Genomic DNA, 23,060 nt, shown 5'->3' on the forward strand with positions numbered 1-23,060 from the left:
AGATCTCTGCAGAGCCACAGCCAGCTCAATCTGAATTCCTGTTGCACCACAAAAGCAGTGAAATGCTTCTGTTTCATTTATCTCCATCACCTTTGCCCCCCAGCCAGCAGACAAGGACTGTCCCACCACAAGGGGTCACTGCATTCTCTGAGGCCAGTCCCCCCTCTGCTTGGGAGGAAGAGAAGACGACATCCTGTGCCTTTCTGAAAGGACCCGATTCAACCTTTGCCAGTCCTACTATCTATGCATTTTTTCAAGTTTAACAGTTACCCATGAAACACCTACAAACAAAACCAGGTGACACACGTCACACAGCTGCAGCATCCCCCAAGCAGCAGCAGAGAAAGACGCAGAGGCAGCGCCCCTCAGTCTCCCAGCAGGGATGATGGGGAACAGCGGCTGCTCCACAGGGCACGTGGCCATTTGCAATCCTACCCTAATTAGGCACTGGAACACAGACAGCCGCTCAGAAGCTTTCTGTACAGAGGGAGGTCAGGAGCTTGGGCTCGAGCAGGAGGAGCTGAGTGTGTTCATCACATCCCTAAGGCTGTCTGCAAAGCAATTTTCCACCTCTTCCAATATACAGACCTTCACAAGTTCCTGGTGTGTAACTGCTGCAGAGCACACGGAAGGATACTATTCTTTGCCACTTCTTGCATAGCCCTGGCCCAGCACGGACTACAGGTTAGGAAAGCAGTGGTTTAGACCATTCTAGTGGTGAAATAATGCATTTTCTGAATATAAACCTGCTCTCAGGCCAGACAAAGAAAACACAATAATCCAAGAAGTTGGTAAGTGAGAAGGATTTATAACTTATGTAATTACCTACCTACCTCTGTTTTCTGGCATTACAACAGCCTAGTCTCATTAAGCAACGGTGACGGAGAGCCAGGCACCAAACACAACTAAGTACCTGGGTGAAGGGCTGTGCCAGCTCCTCTGCAGTGTTTCCACTGAGAATCCATCTGATCCACCCTCTCTCTGTGGCCAGTGATTGATTGCACAACCCACTGCCAACAACGCGATTTTTCTTTCTGACAGGGCAGCCTTAAGGAAGTTGCTGGAGCGGAAACCCCCACAGAACCTGGGGAAGATCATCAGGTTTGTATCAGTGCTGCGCTATCATCACTCTTCACTAGATTCATCCTGTTATGGATTTTCTCAAAGGACTGGAAAGAAATCAAATCAGAGTTATTCTCTCTTGCGAGAACCCCCCTATGAAATGGTACCTTGATATTGGGTAATTATGGCTTAGATATGAACAATCAAAAAGAGGCCTTCGGATTTAATGAAAGGCTTTGAAATTGTTGTAGTGCAGGGAGGGGGTAAGAGCTCAAACAAAGAAATCCGTAGATTCCTACTGTGTTCCAGGGGGAAGGGACTGCTGCCCTGCCAAAATGCATAATAACCTACTGCCCAGGCAACACACCAAGCAAGGAGAGGGCAGAACTTCAGAAAAGTGATTTTAAGGAGTATTTGATTACACTTACCACATGTGTCAGTGTCCGGATACAGTGCAGTCAGCACCAGGGATGTGGGAAGACTGCCCTACTCTGGGTCCTGACTCTGCCACTCCCAAAACCTAGATGCTGTGAAGCCAAACCCTCCAGCCTTGAGAAAGTACACAGCTACTTCCAAACCAAATAAGCACAGATGCAACACCCCACGTCTCTTACTAATGTAGCATTTTGCTACTAGCAGGAAAAAAAATGTAGTCAAGTGCACCTTGCTCATGGAAAGAAGCCAAGAGGAAGCTTGGCTACATAGAGAGCAGTGTTATCTCCCCTCATCAGAGAGGGCAAGGCTGGCACTAACATCCACAAGCAGGATTGAGCTCGTTGATTCGAGGTTCATTTCCCATTCTACAGCATCCCTCAACTCCCAGCTCAGCCTCCTCGAGGCCCTGGCTGACACCATTACCAGGGTTACAGTCACTCTGAGTTCGGGAAGGCTTGCTGCTGGGGATGGCTGTGGTTGCAATCCAAAATGAAGCTCGGTGTTTTCACAACTGTGTTTAATTAAATGCTGATAGGAAGGGAAAGGCAGAGAGGAAACCAGCTGCGCACTTCTCCCTTTTGCCTTGAGCAGCACAGGCTGCCAGTGCGAGGCAAAGAGTGAAAACTGGTGGGAGAGAGGTGATGAGCATCTTCAAGGAAAAATAACACTAAAATAAAAAGGAAAAAATCCAAACAGCTACTGTGAATCAAGCACCACTGCCATGGAACTGCATTTTCCAAAGATAGAAATTAGAGAGAAAGGAAGCCCTCAGTGAAGGATTTTACATTTAAGAACAGACTGCTTTGATAGCAGTGAAGCACCCTACAGATTCCTCGCTGGGCTGGTGCACAGACACATGCAGTAAGAAATCCTCCTCCTCTCTCAGGCACCCAAAGGCTTCAATTGAGCTCCTGGTGATGGAAAATACATTACAGCTTTGAGTTGAAACTAATAGAGGAACGTTGCCCTTCCCACACCCAGCCCAGCTCTGCAGTTTGAAACCAGCATAAATGCAGATCAAATGCACCCTGAGCTCAGGAACGATGAAAATGGTTCAGAAAATCATGGCCCAAGGGCGGCTGTTTGCACCGAGTGACACTCATATGTGAGGCTGCAGGTGTCTGTGCACACAAATACCTGCAAAATGCACACGCACGACAGAAACACGGAGAAAGCCTTCTGCAACCCTCTCCTGGCATCGCACGCCCTTCCTGTTGAATCCTGTGTTTCCCTTTTGCAAATTGCTGCCGGAACACCTTTAAATCAAATGACAGACCCGTGCGGTTCCTCGTTATTTACAGTCAGCTGGGGTTAATAAAACTCATCAGACACAATCCCGATGCTGTCAGGAAAGCCATAACTCACGGCTGCGATCTGACGATCGGGTATTAATAGCAGCGGGGCTGAACAAAAAGGCGACATTTCTGACTCTCCACCTCCCCCTGCAGGAACATCAGCCACAGTCACACGGAAGAGCTGAAAATTCGGTCTTGGAGGTGATTTATACACTAGGAAGAAAAATAAATAAAAGGCATTTCCCGTTGCTAGTTCACACCACAGCAATCACAAAGAGTTCCAGCTCATACTTCTGTGCACTTTCTGTTGGATGACGTTTCAAGCTCTGAGTTGCTCCAGATAAAATGTTCCTCTTTGCAAGACAACAGCTGCACTGGTTATTCACTACAGGCATCTTACAGTGGGGAAGATATAGACGTAAATACATGTCTGTGGGCACCGTGGGCTTCCCGGAGCCACAATGATGCTGCCAGCGGCAGAAGCAGTTTGGATATGGGGAGCAGCATGAAGCTGGTGAGGCAGTGCTCTGCAGTGCTGATGCCTTCAGAGCGGTGGAGAGGAGCCATAAATACACCAGCCTGATCGTCACGGCACAACACAGACGATTCCAACCCGAAACAGCAAGCAACCTTGTGGTGAAATCGAGTAACGCGCACGTACCTCCAAACCAAAACTCATAAAAAGCCTGTGTCCTCTGCACAAATCAGTTCTGACCAGCAGTGCCGACTGCTGAGCAGCAACACACGCTGCAAGGAGAAAACCAGGGGACTCAAACAGTTTTTGCCATGTTTTCTTTTAAACTCAAGCTCATCTGGACAAAAAGAGGCTGATCTGACAACAGGTCTTGTGTCCCTGAGGACTGGATTCTACACCTGGAGATGCTGGAGGACTCGAACCTCTGGCACAGCCCTCTCCTGTTTTCTCCCCTGAAAAGCTTTCATCCTGCTGGGAGCCTTGTGCCAGCACCCTGGGAGGCAAGGAGCAGGCTGCCTTTGGGTGGTGCTTGGCAGTGCTGCTCCTCAATAAGAGAGGCACAGAGCACAGAACAAAATGCCCTATCTGTAGCAGGGGAGGCTGGAGATGTTAGCAAGGACGGGAGAGATTTCCCCCACAAAAGAAGTAATGCTGGCTGCAGTTGCTCCCAAAGTAACCTGCATGACCAGCTTCTCATTAACTCCTGTATCAGGAGCATGGCAGCGATCAGCGCTTTCAGGATTTCCAGTCTAATCCTCCCTTTGGCTTAAATATGTGTGCTCTGGCTTTTTCTATCTACAGCACGAGGTGTTTTGCATGGAAATTGAAACTTAAATTGGTATAAGGCTTTCGTAAGAAGCAGCTTTCCTGATTGAAAGTAAAACAAAATTAAGGAAGAGCAGCGCAGTGCAGTCCTGACAGCCTCTGGAACATCCCACTCAGCAGCGAGCAGAAGATCCTGTCCTCATTTCATCCCTGCAAACAAAGCATGCTTTGCAGCTGGGTGTGTGACAGCACGCTGCTTCCTGCCACAAGAGCCCGGTTCCGAACACAGCTTTGCACACACGCTGCTCAGGATGATGTTCTGATGTGCAGCCCAGAGTAAACGCTGCCTCCACAGTCAGTTTTCCCCACTGTTTGTCTCGTCTTTAATTGCACGTGTGCACCTACAGCTACAGGGACACACGGGTGTTTTCAGCAGATGCCCTGCCTCAGCCTAAACAGGGTGAATAAATCAAAGCTAGGTGCTGTATGAAATCAGAAGTCACTACACAGTGTGAACCAGCAGTGTTTATACAGCAGGGTTTCTGCAGCACCCGGGTCTCTTTGTTAAGGCATAGAGGATGCTTATGAGACACAAAAGCTCACTGCTGCTGGACAAAGCACCGAGCTGAGCTGCCCAAAGGCAGCCACAAAACAGCACTGCTGTCTCCCCACACAACACACACGGTGATGTCCCAGACACCGAGGTGTCATGGTGCACACAGCTCATCACCCCACAGAAGCAAGCCCTCCACTATCTGTATGCCCAAAATTTGATTCACTTCCAACTTTCTTCTCTCGCCTCTTGTTGGCAATGAGCATTACAAACACTGTCCTGTGAGTCTTTAACATCTAACACACGGAGTACGACACAGAAGCACATTACAGCACCAGAGAATTCATCTGTGCTGAAGGCAAACACAAATCCTGGCTGTGTCCTACGTGAAGGAGGTTTTTATTACTTTAAATTCTCACTGAGCCGCTCCTTTATCAGTGGGTGCCATCACTCCTGTGTAACAGATGATGTCAGAGAGCTGGGCAAAAGCCAGCATGCAATAATGTGACAGAAGACTGAGGTTGCACACACATCAATTCTGCCATTCTCAAGCATGATGCACCTCCCACAACTTAGGCATCTGAAAATTAAGGCATTCGAGTTACAGCTTGGGCTGTGCAGATGTATTGGAGAGGAAGACGTGTCCCTGGGGTGATTCCCCTTATCCTGATACGGGAGAGGGCAGAGGAGTGGCATCAGATGCAACTTCCCACTTAGCTATAGCTAATATATAATATAATATATAATTATATATAATATATAATTATATATTATATATTATATATATAATATAATAATATATATTATAATATATTTAATATTAATAATATATATTAATATTAATATATATTAATAATATTAATATATTAATAATAATATATTAATATATTATAATATATTATAATTGTATATATAATATAATACAATATATATAGCTAGCAATAGGGGACCTGCTCCAACTTGGAGCTCCACGTCTGAGGTGTCTAAACTGTTGCTGCTATAATTCTTGGAGACTCCCACTAGGAGCTGCCATTTCCTCCATAAGCAGTACCTCGGGCACACAATGGCTTTAAAATACAGAAGGCACTGCCTAGCACCAAGGGCTTTTAAAGGAAACTCAGTGGTGGGGCGCTGTGGATGCCCAACCCTGGAAGTATTTAAGGCCAGGCTGGATGGGTGCTGGGCAGCCTGATCTCAGCTTGAGGTGCTTCTCAACCCAAGCCATTGTACGATGCTGTGGTTCTATAAGAAGCATGTTGCAGCTGTACCTCCCCCACCTGCTGCCCCTAACCCAGTGTTGCATATTTCTTAATTACCAAATCAGCAAAAGACGCTCCAGTGGTACCCGCTTGCTACAAGAGCTGGTGCTTCCTTTCACTGCCTAAGTTTGCAGCAGGCTTGCATGTCATGGCCTTGAGAGAACAACACCCCCACCGTGCTGCATCCCAGGGCCCCCCATGTGCTCTCGCAGACATTAATGTGCACACACAAGAGGGCAGAGCTGCACCAGCACATTCCAACTGCAGCGCCTGCAGTTCTTTACGACACGGGGGTTCCTGAGCTGCTGGTCTGAGGCCAAAGGGATGAAGCGAAACGTTGTATACAATTTAATTACACAAAAAATGATCAATTGCCTTTCTCCAAAATAAAAACCTCCTGTGGCACATAATGAACAAAATACCTGCAGCAGTGCTACCCACTTGTAAAGAGAAAAATACCATATCTTCATACAGAACAATGATGACATTACCACCTAATCTGTATTATTTAGAAATCATTTTCTTACACCAAGTTTGAAGGTTGAAACGGACTCCAGAAGCTGGTGTGCAGATGGGCAAACAGGAGCAATCCAGTACATCCAGACACCTGGAAATGCATTTGTTCCCCACACACACAACGCCTCCACTGAGGTCCTTCCTTTCTGACACAGTCAGAAGTATCCTTAATTTTTTATCTGGATTCCTCGGGTAGTTTCATTCTAAGCAGTTCAAAGGCAGCTCTGAAGCTGGCTCAGGAAATGCATTGATACTGATTGAAGAAAACCCATCAGGAATTTGGAACTGCCCAGCCAGCAGTGTGCAATGCCTGCTCATCAGGGACCACCACAGCCTGCCCTCATCACACAGGCAGGAGCAGGAGGGATGCCCAGCAGCTATCTGTGTCAGCTGCCTGGGGACAAAGCAAGATGCATCCACAGCACAGCTCATTGAAGACTTCTGTCTATTTCTGCACATGCTGTAGTTATTTCTTAACCAACAGTCACACTTTGAGAGCATCGTGAGCACTTCCCAACAAGTCAGTACCAGGCAAAGGGAATTCTACTGCCCATGGAAGTGGCACCTGCAATTATTTGTTGTTGGAACCCTCTGCCTTTATCTTCATCCTCAAGGATGAGGACCTACAGGAAAAGGACAACACTATCAGTGCTTGAGCAGAATGCTGCTGTGGGATTCAGCTGGACAAGAATAACAAACATCACTTGAGAGTATTCCAAAATCCAGTGAAACAACAGAAACTACACTGGAGAGATGCAGAAACGCAGCATCTTTGTCATCTGTCCACACCTTGGTTTTCTGAGTGGTAAAAGAGCACAAAGGAATGGGCTGAAACCACAGCTTTAAAACACACGCTTCCCACCTCTGCTGATTTACTCCCAACAGCCAGGTCTAAATCAAACCTGGCTGTCACTTACAGAGGGACCCTGAGCACCCGTGTGTTACCAGTGAGAAGCCCACCTCACCACCGCTTTAACTGTGGGTCAGCACCTTCCTCTGCAGTAACATCAGAGCTGCACGCGGTCAGAACCAGGTGAGCTCTGAGGTCCCTTCCAACCCAAGCCATTCTATGACTCACCTCCTCCCTTTTGGAGGCCCACTACACATCCCGGCTGGTGACACTGTAATTACAAAAGACAGAAGAGGAACCCACCTAGGACAGCAAAGGAGACGAAGCCTCCCGAGCCCTGCAGCAGCCGTAGAGCTGCGGGCTGTGCAGAAGCGCTGTGATGCGAAGCGATGAGCCGCTGAAACGGCCCGCAGTCAGAGCTGAGCGGGGCACACGGCGCTCCTCCCCTCTGCTCCGCCCCGCCATCCCCAGCAGCGCAGCGCCACGGATGCATTCAAACAGCAGTTTGCACTTCGCGCCTCCAAACGCATCGCAAACTGGAAACCTGCAGCACTCACGTAGCTTCACTTAGGATTAAAGCGATCCACTGGCTGATAAATGAGAAAAAACGAAGCCGAAACGCTTGGCCAAGGGTCACAGCTAATCAGAATTCCTTCCTGCAAACCAGAAAAATCATACCTGCCACACATCCAAAAACCATCCCGCTGCCCAGGTCAGGGAAGAACACCCAATCCCTGCCAATGCCTTTGCAGCTCACAAAGGGATCAGCTTCTCTGTGGAAATTGGGACGGAGCACTGGAACAGGCTGCCCAGGGAGGTGGTGGAGTCTCCTTCTCTGGAGATGTTCAAGACCTGCATGGATGCCGACCTGTGCGACCTGCTGTAGGGAACCTGCTTTGGCAGGGGGTTGGACTCGATGATCTCTGGAGGTCCCTTCCAACCCCTACAATTCTGTGATTCTGTGGAAATTACCGACCTGCCCGTGCCCTGGGTGAGCACAGAGGTGGGTGGCAGCCATTTGGGACCCTCCTTCTTCACAGCCTGACGGGCCCCCGTTATTCCAGTGACCCCAAGCACACTCTATTTTGCTGCTGTGTGTTTATTATATTCGACCTTTCTACTTATTCCTTTTATCTCACTATTAAAAAGCCACCACCGTATCTCACAAAACCTAAGATTTGTGTAGAAATCCAAACACATTAAAAATTGCCCCACTCAACCCTGAACCATAACTAAGCTAACACAAGAGCCCAGAACTGCCTTTCTAAATAGAATTTTTCATGACACAACGAGATAAATTCAAGCGACATTCCCCAACAGATCAGCCATACAAAAGAGCTTTCTCCACCACAGCGCTATCAGTGCAAGCAGACTCGGCTGCCTGCGTGGCAAAAGGAAAGAGGAAGGATGGGAGACACATCCAGACCAGTTCAATCCAAACCAGTAAAGCCTTTTGGAAAACACCCGAAAGAAAGGTCGAATATAATAAACACACAGCACCCGATGAATTTAAAATGCAGCCAGGAGATTCAAACCCCACCTGGGCAGGCTGATGCTAACTCCGCACTGCTTCAGGGAACAGAGCTCCCTTTATTCCCTGACCCACTGCTTGGGGACAAAATATCAACAGAGGGAGAGCTACGATCTTGATGTAGCAACAAAAGGAATTGCCTTTCTGAGTGGCTCTCCCCACAGGGGTAAAGGACAAAATAATGAATGGTCTCAGCTATCAGTGTGTCACTCACTGAGTAATGACCGTCCCCAAGTGCCACGGCAAGGCACTCGCAGGGGTTTGCGTTCAATCCTTCCACCGAGAGACCAAACGCACATCTGCAGTTCGTCACTCAAATTACTTCTTGCAAATCCGAACCGTTTCCAGAAGCAGCTATTTCAGCCCTCTCTGCTACCCAGTGCAAACACAGGCAGCTGCACCGGCCTGGATTCCCCACGGTGACAATTCCGGTTAGGACTCCAGCAGCCACACTGCCCCGTTTGCGTACAGTGCTGTCAGTGGTTACTGTAACACGTGTTCCGCTCAGGCACAAACTCAATCTGCACCAAACCTTTTGCAGAGGGCCATATGCTGCCACATCACAGCGACTTCGTATCTCATCAACTCGCTTGCGCTCATGCTGGCTTTAGAATCTCTCTTGCATCCCTCCTGAAAATACAGTGCAAGTTAAAAAGGCAAATTGCTGCAAAGAAAATTACCATTCAGTGCTCCTAAATGTCAGTTTAGAGTAAATTTAGCAGCACTCTTCTGCACAAAAACAACAGACACAGATCTGCCTGGCTCCTTCAAGGCGTGATGTAGGAAGAGAGACTTCAACAAGAAATCCTAGAAATATTCTTCTTAAAAAAAAAAAAAAAAAAAAAAAGAAAAAAAAAACCAGCCACAGGTTAGAGAAGCCAAACTCCCCACAGAACACACAGCATTGCTTTTATTCACTGTTTCTCCTTTCTGACACAGCCCCAGCAGCACACTTACAGGCACAGGACACTGTTACACGCGGTAAACTTTCTAAATAGAATTTTTCATGACACAACGAGATAAATTCAAGCGACATTCCCCAACAGATCTTGCTGCTGCCCTCATTTCCCAGGGATTAACCAGCAGCTCAGACCAGCTTTTGCCCACTGCACAGAAGGCAGTGCAGTCAAATACTTAATGGCAAAGGTCCCCAAACCCTTTCATTTAAGAACTGCCACGGCTGCCCCCACGTACTGGAGATGCCGCGTTCACCTTGGCATGCTGACATAATTACACAAGTTCCAAGCTAGATTTCTTTTTTTGTCTTTGTGATTGTTACTTCTGACCAAAGAATCACACTGGCACTCCAGGGAGATCCAGGGACACTAAGAACTGAATTCCATTTACTAGTTGTTCCCCTCTGGCACACAGCTGTATGAACACTGATGCCAAATCAAGGATGGTGGAAGAACATCGGGTGGTGAAGGGGACAGAGCAATTCTTCCACGCAGCCTTAAAACCCCAACAAGTGCTGGTGGCACTAAAAAAGCATCGAGCTCAGTTTCAGGCTTGCAATGCAAAATGCCAAATTATGACAGAAAGCTCCTCAACAACAGCGACGAGCAAGTAATGCTTCATCAAACAGCAAGATCTGCAAAATGCTCCTGTTAAGAAAGTCACAACTGTCTCATCTCGCCCTCCCAGATGATCAATACTAAACCTGCACACTTAAAGGCAGGAAGCCTTGATGGTTTAACAAGCACACAGACAGAGGGAAGGCAGCTTCCACGCAGCACACCCCTACTGCTTGTCTGTGTGGTTGATGGCCCCATCTTTCTTTCTCAGCTATTCCATTCACTCATGAATTATGCAGAGTTGACTTAATAGAGCCAGGAAATAGCATGGCGGTGATAGCCCATCACCTGGCAAACACCATCAGTCTTGTAGCTGCCTTAGAGATCTGAAGGCACACAGTGTGCTGAAAAAAACAGGCAGAAGGCACAGCCTCCCAGCCTGCAAACATCACAGGTAATGATGTGGGATTACTGGGGATGAGGGGCCCAGAGTCATCATCTGTATGGAGAAGGATGGAGACAAACCATCTCGCTGTGGAGTCAATCAGTGCCTCCAGGGAAAACATAACAGCCGCCCTTACCCCAGAGGAGTTGGTAGTGGAGATAAAACCAAAGTCTGTTTTCACTTGAGTTCAGGCCTGAAGAAAAAGCAGTCCCTTCTCAACTCCAGGCAATGCACCAGAGGCAAGCTGACAAAGTTAGGTGAAACGAGGGCTGCACACAGTTAGCATGGCCACCCCACAAGGAAGGACGCGGGAGGAAGGGAAATCTGCAAAAGCCAAATCTCCCCCAGGCAGGTACACTGGTCTCTATATTGAGCAGATCTGCATGAGGAGAGTGAGCACAGCTGAGTGGGCTCTAGGAGACCCTTTACAAAATACCAGGACTTAGTCAGACTTTTTGAAACGGTAACTGAAATTGTTACTGTTCCAGGTCAGATTCAACCCAAATTTCAGAACTACACCTTAAATAAGAAAATAACATAGCAAATGATAGCTATGTCCCAACCTGACTGGTTTGATCTCACTCATACATCCCTTTTACTTCATAACTTTGGAAATGCAAACGTGGAATATCAACAGCACGTGATGTTAGTTTCTCAAGATCATTTTTACAGTAAGACATTGTGTGGATAGATGCAAGTATCAACAGAACCTGAAAGTACAATGCCACTCTTTATTTAAAAAGATAAATGACGATCAAATCCATTAACAACCCAAGAAATACGTATGCAATAAAACAAAGTCTCTCCGGTTGCAAGAAGCATTCTGTACATACAGTAAGCAGCCAGCAACAGCACCAAGCTAGTGATTGCACAGACCCTATAAAAAAGTACCTCTGGTGGATGAAAGCCACAGACGAGGCAGCAGCGTCCACTGGGGGCCGGAAAGCCACCGGCATCCTGGGCCGCACCAACAGAGGGGTGGCAGCGGCAGGGAGGGGACCGTCCCCTCTGCTCTGCCCTCGTGAGGCCCCAGCTGCGGTGCTGCGCCCAGGCCTGGGGCCCCCAGCGCAGGAAGGGTGCGGAGCTGCTGGAGCGGGGCAGAGGAGGCACGGAGATGCTGCCAGGGCTGCAGCACCTCTGCTATGGAGACGGCTGAGGAGCTGGGGGTGTTCAGCCTGGGCAAGAGAAGGCTGCGGGGAGACCTCAGTGCGGCCTTCCAGGACTTGAGGGGAGCTCAAAACAGGAGGAAGAGTGGCTCTGTACGCATGGCAGACAGCAACAGATGGGACGAGCGGGAACGGCTTTAAACTAACAGAGGACACTGAGGTGAGGTGTGAGGAGAACACTGCGGGCACAGAGGCGGTGAGGCGCTGGCGCTGCTGCCCAGAGCTGCGGGTGCCCCATCCCTGGGGGCGACCAGGACGCGGGCGGCCCCGGGCAGCCCGAGTGCAGCTCCGCGATCCTTGCGGTCCGTCCCAACCCGAGCCATCCCACGATTCTACGAGGCGCTTGCCTCATTTTTCCCACAGAGCACTGGATCCTTGCTAGACTTCTTCTAAAAGAAATCTTACGACCAACCAGCCCGAGAAGAACAACCAAATCTGAAAACCAACCTCTTTTAGGATGGGGCTTTGGCGGTCCCGCCACCGCTGCCGACGAAGAAACCTGAGAAGAGAGAAGCGCGGCGTTAGCAGGGCGGCACGGCCCCCAGCGATTCCCGCCGCTCTCAACAAGTTCGGCTACTCGGCGAAGATTTTTTTTTTGGGGGTGGGGGGGGGGGCAATAAAGCGAACGCAGAGGCAAAGCGAAGAGAAATAAAACGAACAGAGGCAAAACGAATGCGCGCCCAACGCAGCCCACCCTCCTCCCCTCCCCTCAGCTCACCGGCCCGGCCTGCGGCTCCGCCATGGCGGCGGGAGGAGCGCGGTTGCCGCGGTGACGGGGCGGGAAGGCGAGGCCGTGAGAGGAGCGGTGGGCGGCGCCGGGAGGGGCGGGGCGGGGCGGGCAGCCGCCGAGCAGCGCGGGGAGGCCGGGCGGCCGTCGGTTCAGGGCTGCGACCAGGACCGCGCTAAGGCCCGCCCGCACTCAACACGACGGCGGCTTCCTCCATCGAGCCCCGCCCTCACGCGCTCCGCCGCGCTGCCGGGGAGCGTCCAACCGGCGCGGGGAGCCCCGCAGCCCCGCCCGCCCCCCCTCGCCCGGCGCCGCTCCGACGGCAGAAGGGCGGCGCGGGCCGCGGCGCAACATGGCGGCGCTGCGGGCGTTCCCCGGAGCCGGCCCTGCCCTGCGGAGCCGCCCTCGGCCCCTCCTCCCCCCGGAGGCCGCACAGAGCTCGAGGCCTGGCGAAAAATACCACAGGAGGAGATCCTATACAGGAGTAGATTTAATAAAACCACCACCAATCGTTTACTTTAACATAGCTCTTGTTACAGAAATCATAAAAATGGACTCAGCAGCTAGCTCATTAGTTCTTTCCCCTTTGAATTGAAAAATACCCCCTCGATTTCAATTTCTACTGCGCTAGATGGAGTGTTAAATAGTGGCCGGGACACCGCGCCCGGTAACTGAGCCCAAAACAAACACAAAGACAATTCCATCATCTCTCCTTTTCAATGTTTACGACTCTTATAACGTAAGTGAAACTGAACAGCAAGGAACGCTCCGTTGGACAGATGAGAGGGGATGGGAGAGGAGATCCACAGCCGAAATCTTGCCATAGTCTTTGGAGAAGTGGTGCAAAATACCCCTCCTTTTCCTGCCTCGGAGTTCGGAGAAATAAGAAAACAACTCTAAGCACACACACACACACAGCTCCTCCAGGCCGAGAGCATCCTGTGTGCGTGGATTGGAACAGCAGAGCTGGGCTGGGGCAGGTCAAGCAGTACCAGTGTGGGGAAGGGAAAAAAAAAAAGGCAAAGCATCCTGAATCACAACATACACTCTTCATGAATGCAATGCACACCTGGATACCGAGTGCCAGGAGCTGAGGGGGACGGGTCCGTCACCAGCAACGGGCACAGAACGACGGATGTAAAGGAACTGCATGAAGAGGAGAACTCCAGCTTCTCTGGTGAACGCCTTCAAAAATAAGTCACTCCGCCAGCACACGCTTCCCCCACCCCATCCCAGGGAAAACAGAACAAGAGGAAAAAAAAAAAAAATAAAAGAAAAATCAAACTGAAAGAAAATGCACAGCAAATAGACATAATCTTGAAGATTTTTAAAGAATAAATATTTTTTTTGTAATTAAACATTATGCAAACACGTGCCACGCTTGCTCTTTGTCCATGCATATGCGCTATATACAACTTTGAAAAATACTGTGTTGTCCTCTTTTTTTTTTTTTCTGTTTTAAAAGTCATATACAAAGTTTTTTTCCTTGCTGTGTACCCCCCTCCTCCCCTCCCCAAAAAGTCATCTTTACAAGGAGCCAATCAACATTCATCCATGTACGGGGGGGGCGGGGGGGGCAGAGAGGAGGAGGGGGGCAGGAGGCATCCCCCCTTACCAAAGTACATCAAAATGGCTGGTTTGGACATGAAAAGCAGTGTCAAGAAACTGTTTAAATTTCATCTGTACTACACACAGGAAAAGAAAGATAGAAAAGAAAAAGGAGTCGGCTTGGAAAATGAAGCTACGTTACAAGTTAAAGTTGGAGGGTTGTTTTTTTTTTTTTTGTTGGTTTTTTTTTTTTTTTAGTGAGTCTGTCACACTCTTATTGGCCGCCTAGAATACTGTTGTACAATGGTTTATCTACCTTTTTTTTTTTTATTACAATATAATTTACTTAAATTTTCCGTTAACAAAACAGAATCCCGGTTCTACAGACCAGCGGTGTAACAGGCGCAGTGCCTTGTGTGTGTTTTTTTAATCGCATGAGCGCTCTAGATGGTAAAAGTTTCAGAGTTCGTTTAATGCGGGGCCACTCTCAGTCCTCAATGTACTCCCACAGGTCCTTCTCGTAGCCTTCATGCACGTGCTGCAACAAAACCCTTCGTCGACTCTCGCAGTATCTGCAGCAGAGGGGGGACAGCACAGAGAAAGCAGGTTAGGAGGCACAGTTCTTTCCCAGCGTTGAGTAATGCAAACCTAAATTAAGCCTTGCTTCCAAAAGGGGGTATCCCCTGAGAAGGGCTTTATAGTTGTAGCCAGTTAACAGCGCTAATTAAGACTTCAGTTACTCCAGTCACTCGCTCCAAGTCCCTGGTTGAAAAAACATCATGCAAATTTAGAGAGTTTCCCCATGCAAAAGCATCCCCGAAGTCCCTAGAGCTGAGAAATAACTGAATAATAGAGCTTTAATAACTGAAAAATGAAGAAGTGGCAGCTGCTAGTTGGAAAAGCCAAAGCACAGTTTAGCACTGACACCTGAAATGAGAGAGAGCGCGCTCAGAGGAGAGCTGGCGCACGACAAACCCAGAGCAGGCCGGGCAAAATCTTGGGAATGCTGACCCTGCTTGGTTCCCAATGGATGTGGCCAAGCACTGACAGCAGACTACAGGAAGGGGACTGGCCTGGCTGCAAGAGAAGCTTAACCCCCTAACTCCAGTGCCTTGCAAACTCTTTACACCTACACTCGTTTCAACTGATACAGCTGCAAATAAACTGATTCCAGATTTCAGTACGGTCCTACCAGAAAGAATGATAGTGAGGAAAAGGGATTTCATAGGAACATATCAAAAGATGCCATATTCATTTTGAGTGCGTTAGCCAACTAAAAAGATAAAAGCAGAAAAAACATTGAAAGTATTCAGGCTCCAGGAGCAAACTATAAACGAGCAGCTCTAACACTGTTAGTTTCTAAGCTCTAACACGGCTTAGTACCTGATCAGATGGGGCAGATTTATGTGCACAGAACTGCTCTGTCTTTTCCCCTTGCTGTCAGCTGCTGCAACACAAGCCATCACACACAGAGTCCCATTGATTTAACAAAGCATGTGATAGCCAACGTGCAACAGTTCCTGCTTTCCCAACTTCAGTTCCTTTATAGTGATGGGGGTTTAATCCTGCTTTCCAGAAGAGCTTTTGTGAAGCAGGAGATGAGCTTCCCAGTTCTTTAAACCCCACCTGCCCACCTCAGTAACATCCTTGGTTCTAATCTTGCATTGTTACTCCATAAGCAGTACACAAAGAGCACTGTGCAGGACATGGTTAAGACGTGACCAAACGAGTTAACTGGGACCTGCACAGGCTTGACAGATATGCACGGGCTTTCCAGAAATACGAAGGCAGGTTTGGGATGCTGTTTTCAGGCAATTCAAGCTGTATTATGCTCTAATTTCTTCTGGATAGATGTAATCATTCCTAGAAGAGCATTCAGTTTCACAGGACCTAAAGCAAACAGCCAACCCGGCCTAATGGCCATTTATCAAATGTCTCCTGTGAGCCTTGTCCAGTGCCAGCTGTGCTGCCAGCCCGCACAGCACAACGGCCTACTGGCCCACTGCAGGCTAATGGCTGCTTCCAGTCCTCACGCCCCCTTCATCACTACAGCTTACACTACTTGGGCACATTTCTTCCCCAAGTTAGATGCAAGAAATTTAGTGACTTTGGCAAAACGCCTCAAAAAAAAAAAAAGTCATAATCCTGTGACTCATTCGCATTTTACATCTTTGTATTTTTCCACTGCGCAAAAGCAATTCCCCCAGGACTACAAAGAGCACTGGCACTTGTATCACCTGGGCCCTCGCTCTCCTGCTCTCTTCCCGAGTTCTCTCCCTTTTCCTCAGTACAGCTTTTCTGCACTCGCTTTTTGCTCAAGGGACGTGCTGTGCAAGCAGACTCAACAGACAATGGAAAGAGCTGACTGCTTTATTACAGCAACTTCACCTAGGCCAAAATTGTGGGTTGGGAACAACAAAGTCACTCCTTGTTCTCCCTAGACCTGCCTGCGCAGGTCTGTCTCAGCCCTGGCTGCTCCTCAGCGCTCCTTCTGTGCAGTGCATGGAGAGCCACTGCTTTTGGTCACCAGATGTCAGGGGCTGGCACAGGGCACTGCTCTGCTGTGGCTCAGGGGCAGGCAGAGGATCCCAAAGCACAGCAGGAGGCTGACACCACGCAGCTTCCCAGGGACATGACTGGAGAAAACACCAACTTGGCGAGGCGCCACACCACAGCATACCACAATGGATGACAATACAGTAGGTAGGGCAGCTCTGAGATAGCTGTTCAGGAACAAACCTGTACTTATCCTGTACTTTCTGCTTTATGTCTTGCAGCGAATCTTGGGAGATATCTCGCTCAAGGTACCCAGAAAGCACCTCTGTAGCATTCTCTAAGTCTGCTTGGTTATTCTGCAAAGACGGAAGAAGAAAAAAAAAAGTATTTTTTAGGAGGAAGAAATTTCTTTCATCAGTCCAAATGAAAGAAAAAACAGGATGAGTGAAACTGCATAATATTCAGGTAACCTGGTCTGAGAACCATGAATGAAAGAGCAGAAATTTCATCCTTTGATCAGAACAGAATCTGTGTATTTACCAGCAAGTCTTACGTCGTTCTCAGTCTGGAATACCTTGGCAAGCCTGAAAAGTCTTTTCCTTACTAGCAGTACAGTGTGGTACAGGCCAAATTATCTCCCATTGTGTCCCTTGTGTATTTGTTTATCCTCAGCATTGGCAAAGCCTCTGCTGACTCCTAGTACAAGCACTGCAGCATCAGAGCACAGCTTGGACTGCTGCTCAGTAGTTCTGCACACAGCCCAGAAGCCTTCTGTTTGGGTTGTGCACCAGCAAAGGATTGTTTCAAATCAAACAGCTAACAGTTTCACCTGCAAAGCAGATCATTTAAATCTCCAAGTGCAATTTTAATGATAATGCCCTTAGAAAGAGACCAGGGAAATGCAAAACACCAGCTTTCAGCTTTTGTGCATTCTTTGCCAGTTCAAAGCCAGAACTTTGATCCTTTTTCTTATTTCAGAGTGTGGCAACTTGCAGCTCCGCCTCCTCTGCCAGCAGAGCACCTACACAATGCCCTGCAGGGCTGCTGTACTGCAAACAGAAAACTCAGAAAACTTCCACGCAAATGCAGAGAACCATTTCTCCAAACTGAAAACCCCTATTTCACCCATCTTTGTTATCTGAGCTCCTGGGAACCATGTTTGCTCCTACCTCAAAGATAATGGACTGATTATTCTTTTTGAGGTAGAAGGCAAAGACGTAAGTGTACATGAGTGTGGCACGACACTGGCAGAGGACGTCGACTGCTTTCTTCAGGAACTGCACCTCAATCCACGACATGTTGTGCTGCTGCATTTCCTCCATCTTCTGCTTCACCTGAGCATAGAGCTTGTGCTCAAAGCGCAGGCTCTGCATGTGGTTCATATAGCGGTTGCAGTAGAACAGGTACCTCTGCAGGGCTGCTCTGGATCTCTGTGTTAATTCCCATTAGGAAAAAAGAAAACAAATAGTTAAAACAAAGTAACGGCTGCGAGAGAAGTAAACCCTTCACAAGGCTCTTCCTAACACTAAGAAGAAGCTTCCTCACCAAAGCAGCTTCCACTCCTCTCGCTGGCCAACAATGTGCAGCACTGTTAACCCCCATTCTGTGCCCAGAGGAGGGGCCAGACCCATTGCAGCTTGCTGTCATGTGGTGAACTTCCCAGCACAGCTGCAGCATCTTCACTCCCAGCCTCAAAAATAATTAGAATCACACTGCTGGAGCCTGAAGTTTTTAATTTCAGCCTCCCATCTCAAGTTACGAGGGCTTAAATGCTTCCAGTGTCATGACAAACAGCCAGAAGCAGATTTTCCTTTTTTGGCTATTAAGGAACTCTAATTAAACATTTATGGTGGTTGTGTTAAGAGGGCAACCTTAGGTTGCCTAGGCACGTCAATTACAAGGCAGGGGAAGATGCCACGTGCTATGCAGTACAAGAGATCCAAGATGACTCAATACGCAATCATTAATCTCATTTTCTTCTCACTGACAGATCAGCTGAGAACAAGGACAACATGGGCATGGTTCAACTTGCACAGAGTCTGTACAAGGGCAGCACGCATCAGGCCAAGCCATCCTATCTGCAGGAGGTGGGGCTGCAGGAAATACTTGGGTTCTTGGCTGTAACGGTACTTTGACAGAGGTGCAGGAAATGATTTCTGCAAGCTGCAGCACACAGCACGCAATTCCTCCCCATTAAAAGTTAGCAGGGGTTTTGGCTGTGCTATGGCTAGCCATATTCACAAAGCAGTTCAATGTAGCTGCAGCTTCGCTCTCAATTTCTCCTTACGTCAGGTCTCCAAGTATAATTAGTGGAATAACTGAAGTCTATGCTGTATAACTTAAAAAAGTCTGCTGTGCTTAAACACTTCAGGATTAGCATTAAGAACTCTGCAGCAAAGAGCATTTTCCAAAGGGTGCTGGGATTGCTGTCTGATCTGCAGTAAGATGACTTCATGCAAAGAGCTGCTATGAAATAGACAAGGCAGCACGACAGATAACAGCTGAGTTACCACGTTCTTTAAAATGGGCTAAAGTGATTTTGAACCTTACACAAGGCAAGAATTCAAAGCTGCTGGTGCCTTCTGGATTCATGCCCAAATTCAGGAAATTCCTTGGGGCTGATGTCTGTTTAGAGACAGCCTGAAAGAACGGCACAGAGCTGATTTCCCTTACCACCAAAGGTTATGGACTCACCTCCTGCGCATCCCTTGCTGCCTTTGCATCATCCTCGTTGTAACGATTGCAGTTGTACCTGTAACAGGGACAAAGATGCCAGACTCCAGTTCAAACAAATGCTCTTTTTCTCACGGCTTCCTCACCTCCCCACAAGGCCCACTTCCAAACTCACCAGGCAGATCCATGAGGCTCCCAGGGGCCCAGACACACCCAGCAGAACTCAGCTTTGCAGTTCTGGTTCCGACAGACCATGTGGTTGCAGCCCCCGTCCTTCTCAATGGTGACGTGGCATTTTGGGCATTCCTGTTGACAGTACACAGAGTACAGTTAGCAGGGGAAGCAAAACAGGTTTAGCACCGGGGCTTTTAGGCATGGCACCTCTTAACCACCTCCTAAAGTTAGAAGGTTCCCATAGCAGCGAGAAATGGCATATCAAGTGAAATACCCAATTTCCTTTTCCCCTTTGATCATTAAATTCTTCTTCCAAGTCACGTCTTTAATACCAAAACTCAGAGCTACCGGATAGCAAACCAAAAAAAAAAAAAACCACCAAAAACCTAAACCTCTAAGGAACAACACATTTCATCTACACTGCTATTGCACATCCCTAGCAGTAAACTGGATGGGTTATTTTCACAACCTTCTCCAAAATTACAGTAGTATTGATTGATGATCCATAATTGCCCAGGGGAAGGCATCTGGCTTTCCTCACTGTCAACTGTTTGGTTCACTGCAGCACTCAAGCCTGAAACAAGCTTAACAGTGAGCTGGTACCACACTGCTATCAATCTGAGACACCTGCAGTTGTAAAATGTCATCCCAGAAGTATCCAAAAACTAGCAGCAAGAATCTATTGTGCTTCAAAGAAGCTTCTGTCAGCTAAAAAGACAATTCTCCTCCTGCGGCATTTCTACACCTCCTGTCAGGCTCCTTTTCTCCTCTTCACGTGACAGCTCACTGAAGACTTTTCTACAGAAGCCCACGTGGGGCTTCCTTTCCAGGTATGAGGCCTCTGCCAAGTAGGAGGACACATCAAAGAGCAGCACAGCACAGTGAAATCTTTGGGGAATAGGCTGTTTTTATTTTAAAATATCCCTCTCATACATCAGCAGAGCGCGGCCACTTCCTAAAACAGTATTCAACTCAAGTAGCACACTAAAAAGAAAAGATTTCTCTTTATCCTACTGAATACACAAAGGCTGAACAGCAAAAAAAAAAAAAAAAGAAATCCCTGTGCTGCCCCTACAAGCAAAGGAAGACAGTCCAGCTCTTCTGCCACCTGCTCCTGCCCCTGCAGCACTTTATTCATAGTAACATAATGCAGATGCACCAGTCAGGAACACATCGTTACCTTTTGCTAACCAGAGCAGACACTGTGAGCACGATTTCCTATTCCAACATTCAGTATTGATCATTCTCAGTAAAGGAGGTAACTAACACACATCAGTCTGCAACTGCTACTTTTATATAGGACACAATCCAACCGATGCCTGTACTCTCACTCCAGGTGTCTCAGGTATCACCACGAGCAAGATTTGCATACAACCTTGCCTCTTGGTACTGTAAGGGACAGTGGAATCTGCACACTGAGAAGTGCTCAGAAAATAACTCAAAAGGAGCAAGAGTCCAACACGGATCAGAAGTGACTCATCCCAAAGGATAAATACGTTACAAGGGGAAGACGGGAAAGGGAGAAGAGGTTCGCGTGAAAGATCACAACTTTTTTGGCCAATACGGTTCAAGTGTGCTGAGCTACTTTTCCTTCTTGCAAAACTCAAGTCTCGTAAGTACAGCCTCACCTAATATTGAGGTTAGCCTATATTTGAGTTGAAGGGCTGAGCAAGATGACATCCAAAGGGGCTTTTCAACACAAAACAGTGAGTGATTCCCCCTCTCTTCAATGATGATTTCATTTCTGTCTTTTCCAAGCCTTGCTCTGCTCCTTCTGTCTGCTTTTGAAGAGGAAGAATGAAGGACTGGGCAGCAGAAGCACATGACATCACACAACCAACAAGGTTTTCCTGAAGAAGGGCACAGCCAGGGAACCATAACGCTATTAGGGCTCTTGATTGGAGAGTGCTGCTCTCCCAGCCATCCTGCCAGGAGAGAACAGCAGCACTCCATCCCATCAGCAGCTTGCAAAAGGACTAAGTCCAGTTCCTAACCTGGGCTTCTCACGTAGATGAGATTCCCCAAATCCGGGAGCAGAACACTTGCAGGAGCCTGATGAAGGCTTCTTTGCAGTTACTCTTGTTCTTGTGCTTTGAAATACGCCGCACGCAAGCTGGCTGGTTATTTTGTTTGGTCCAGGGCTTTTTTGGCTTGGCGCTCTGATAGGTTTGAGCAGCAAGCAAGCACAAAAGGAAAACAATCCAGCCCTGCTTTCTTTCCTACCACTAATGCTTATCTGGCTACAAACAGTAAATGAAGCAGAGTAGCTCCTTTGCAAGCCCTCTCACACCAGTTCCACTGGACTGTCCGTAAGATGAAGGTCCAGTCAGGTAAGCTTGTTCCTAATTAATTAATCCAGTTTTGTGAGCTTCAGTCAAAAAATGGTTTCCACAGAAGAGTACCAGTACACTGTCTGCTTGCCTTCTCCAGGAAGCCCCTCTTACTCTTCCAGTCCTGCACAAACACCACGACTCAAGTTTAGCTTAACCTGTCACAGTTGTGAAAATCCCAGCTTGATGAGCTCATCGTAGTTGAACATAATTAAAAATTAAGGAAAAGCCATGAGAAGAACACGCAAAAGAAAGTCTGAACAGCAGCAGAAAGAAAAAAGCAGCAACCACTCAAGCCAATAATGAAACGAGTGAGGGAGATTTATACACAAGGAGGATAAGGAAGGCAGATCTTACTGAGAGTTACAGCAGTGCAGCAAAGTCACAGCCAGCAAATCAAATTACTCAACCAGCAGATTATTCTGCACATTATCTATCATATCATGATGCAGAAGTGACCTCATTTGCATCGTTCCATCCCAAACAATTTGGTGTTACGCTCGCACACTGCACTTCAAAACAACAGCCCAAGCAAACCTAGCAAAGGAGAACAATCTCTATTTTGTCACAAAAAGCTGCATGTTCATAAAACACCACAAGGCACTTTGCAAACAAAGGCTAAATAGAAACACATTTCTGAGGTCAGTGCAGGCAAAAAGACCAGCCTTCTCCAGGGCTCCCAGAGGCAAGTGGTGCTCATCAGCTGCTCTGCCAGCAACGCCTTCGCCTGTAACCTCCCCTAAAAGATGAATCCTCAATGCCACACAGATTTCATGAAGCACTTCAACTAAATCCACTACTGATCTTAATTACAGTTAGTACAAAACCGTACAGTGTGACAGCACCTAGAATTAGGGAGCAAAGCAGGGCACTTTCAACACCTGCTCATGTGAGAGGAAAGATGGCACTGTGACATCTTGGGGCAAATGTTGTTTGTGGTTCTGGCACAACATCATGCTGGCGAGAAATGGAAGAACAAAGTTAGCTGCTGGTACCCAGGGAGGATCAGCTGGCAGCCAGGATTCTGCCGCGTTAGAACAAATGCAGGACTTCCACAAAGTACCGTGAGAGCACATGCTGAGGCATTAAAAGTGACCTGAAAAGAGAAATGGGTTCGTGCCATTACAATCTCTCTTGGAGGGTAAAAAAGCCCAATAGTTTTTGTGAAGGAGGAAGAAAAAACTGCTTGTTTTACACATTAGATGTTCAGGTCTTGTCTAGCCCAGAAGAGAATGAGATGGAGCCA

General features: G+C 47.9%; 2 protein-coding genes across 3 annotated transcripts in view; both read right to left on the reverse strand.

Moving 5' to 3' along the window:
* Window positions 1–12,608, reverse strand: part of BBS4 (Bardet-Biedl syndrome 4) — a gene marked incomplete at both ends in the record, with an annotated part of 31,695 nt that extends 19,087 nt beyond the window's left edge. The window contains 2 exons of one of the 2 annotated variants that reach the window (XM_079540961.1): window positions 12,314–12,365; window positions 12,585–12,608. In XM_079540961.1, the coding sequence (XP_079397087.1) occupies window positions 12,314–12,365; window positions 12,585–12,608 (76 nt within the window). Of the gene's footprint in view, window positions 1–12,274; window positions 12,366–12,584 lie in introns of both variants that reach the window. The other variant, XM_079540960.1, reaches the window with a different exon arrangement.
* Window positions 12,609–13,975: 1,367 nt separating this feature from the next.
* The window catches only part of ARIH1 (ariadne RBR E3 ubiquitin protein ligase 1), a gene marked incomplete at its 5' end in the record, with an annotated part of 47,187 nt that continues 38,102 nt past the window's right edge, over window positions 13,976–23,060 (reverse strand). The window contains 5 exons of the mRNA XM_079540928.1: window positions 13,976–14,713; window positions 16,881–16,993; window positions 17,807–18,067; window positions 19,332–19,389; window positions 19,486–19,616. Coding sequence (XP_079397054.1) covers window positions 14,629–14,713; window positions 16,881–16,993; window positions 17,807–18,067; window positions 19,332–19,389; window positions 19,486–19,616 — 648 coding nt within the window. The 3' untranslated portion in view covers window positions 13,976–14,628. The remainder of the gene's footprint in view (window positions 14,714–16,880; window positions 16,994–17,806; window positions 18,068–19,331; window positions 19,390–19,485; window positions 19,617–23,060) is intronic.

This window comes from Tetrao urogallus, assembly GCF_951394365.1.
Source record: "Tetrao urogallus genome assembly, chromosome: 11".
Taxonomy (NCBI): Eukaryota; Metazoa; Chordata; class Aves; order Galliformes; family Phasianidae; genus Tetrao; species Tetrao urogallus.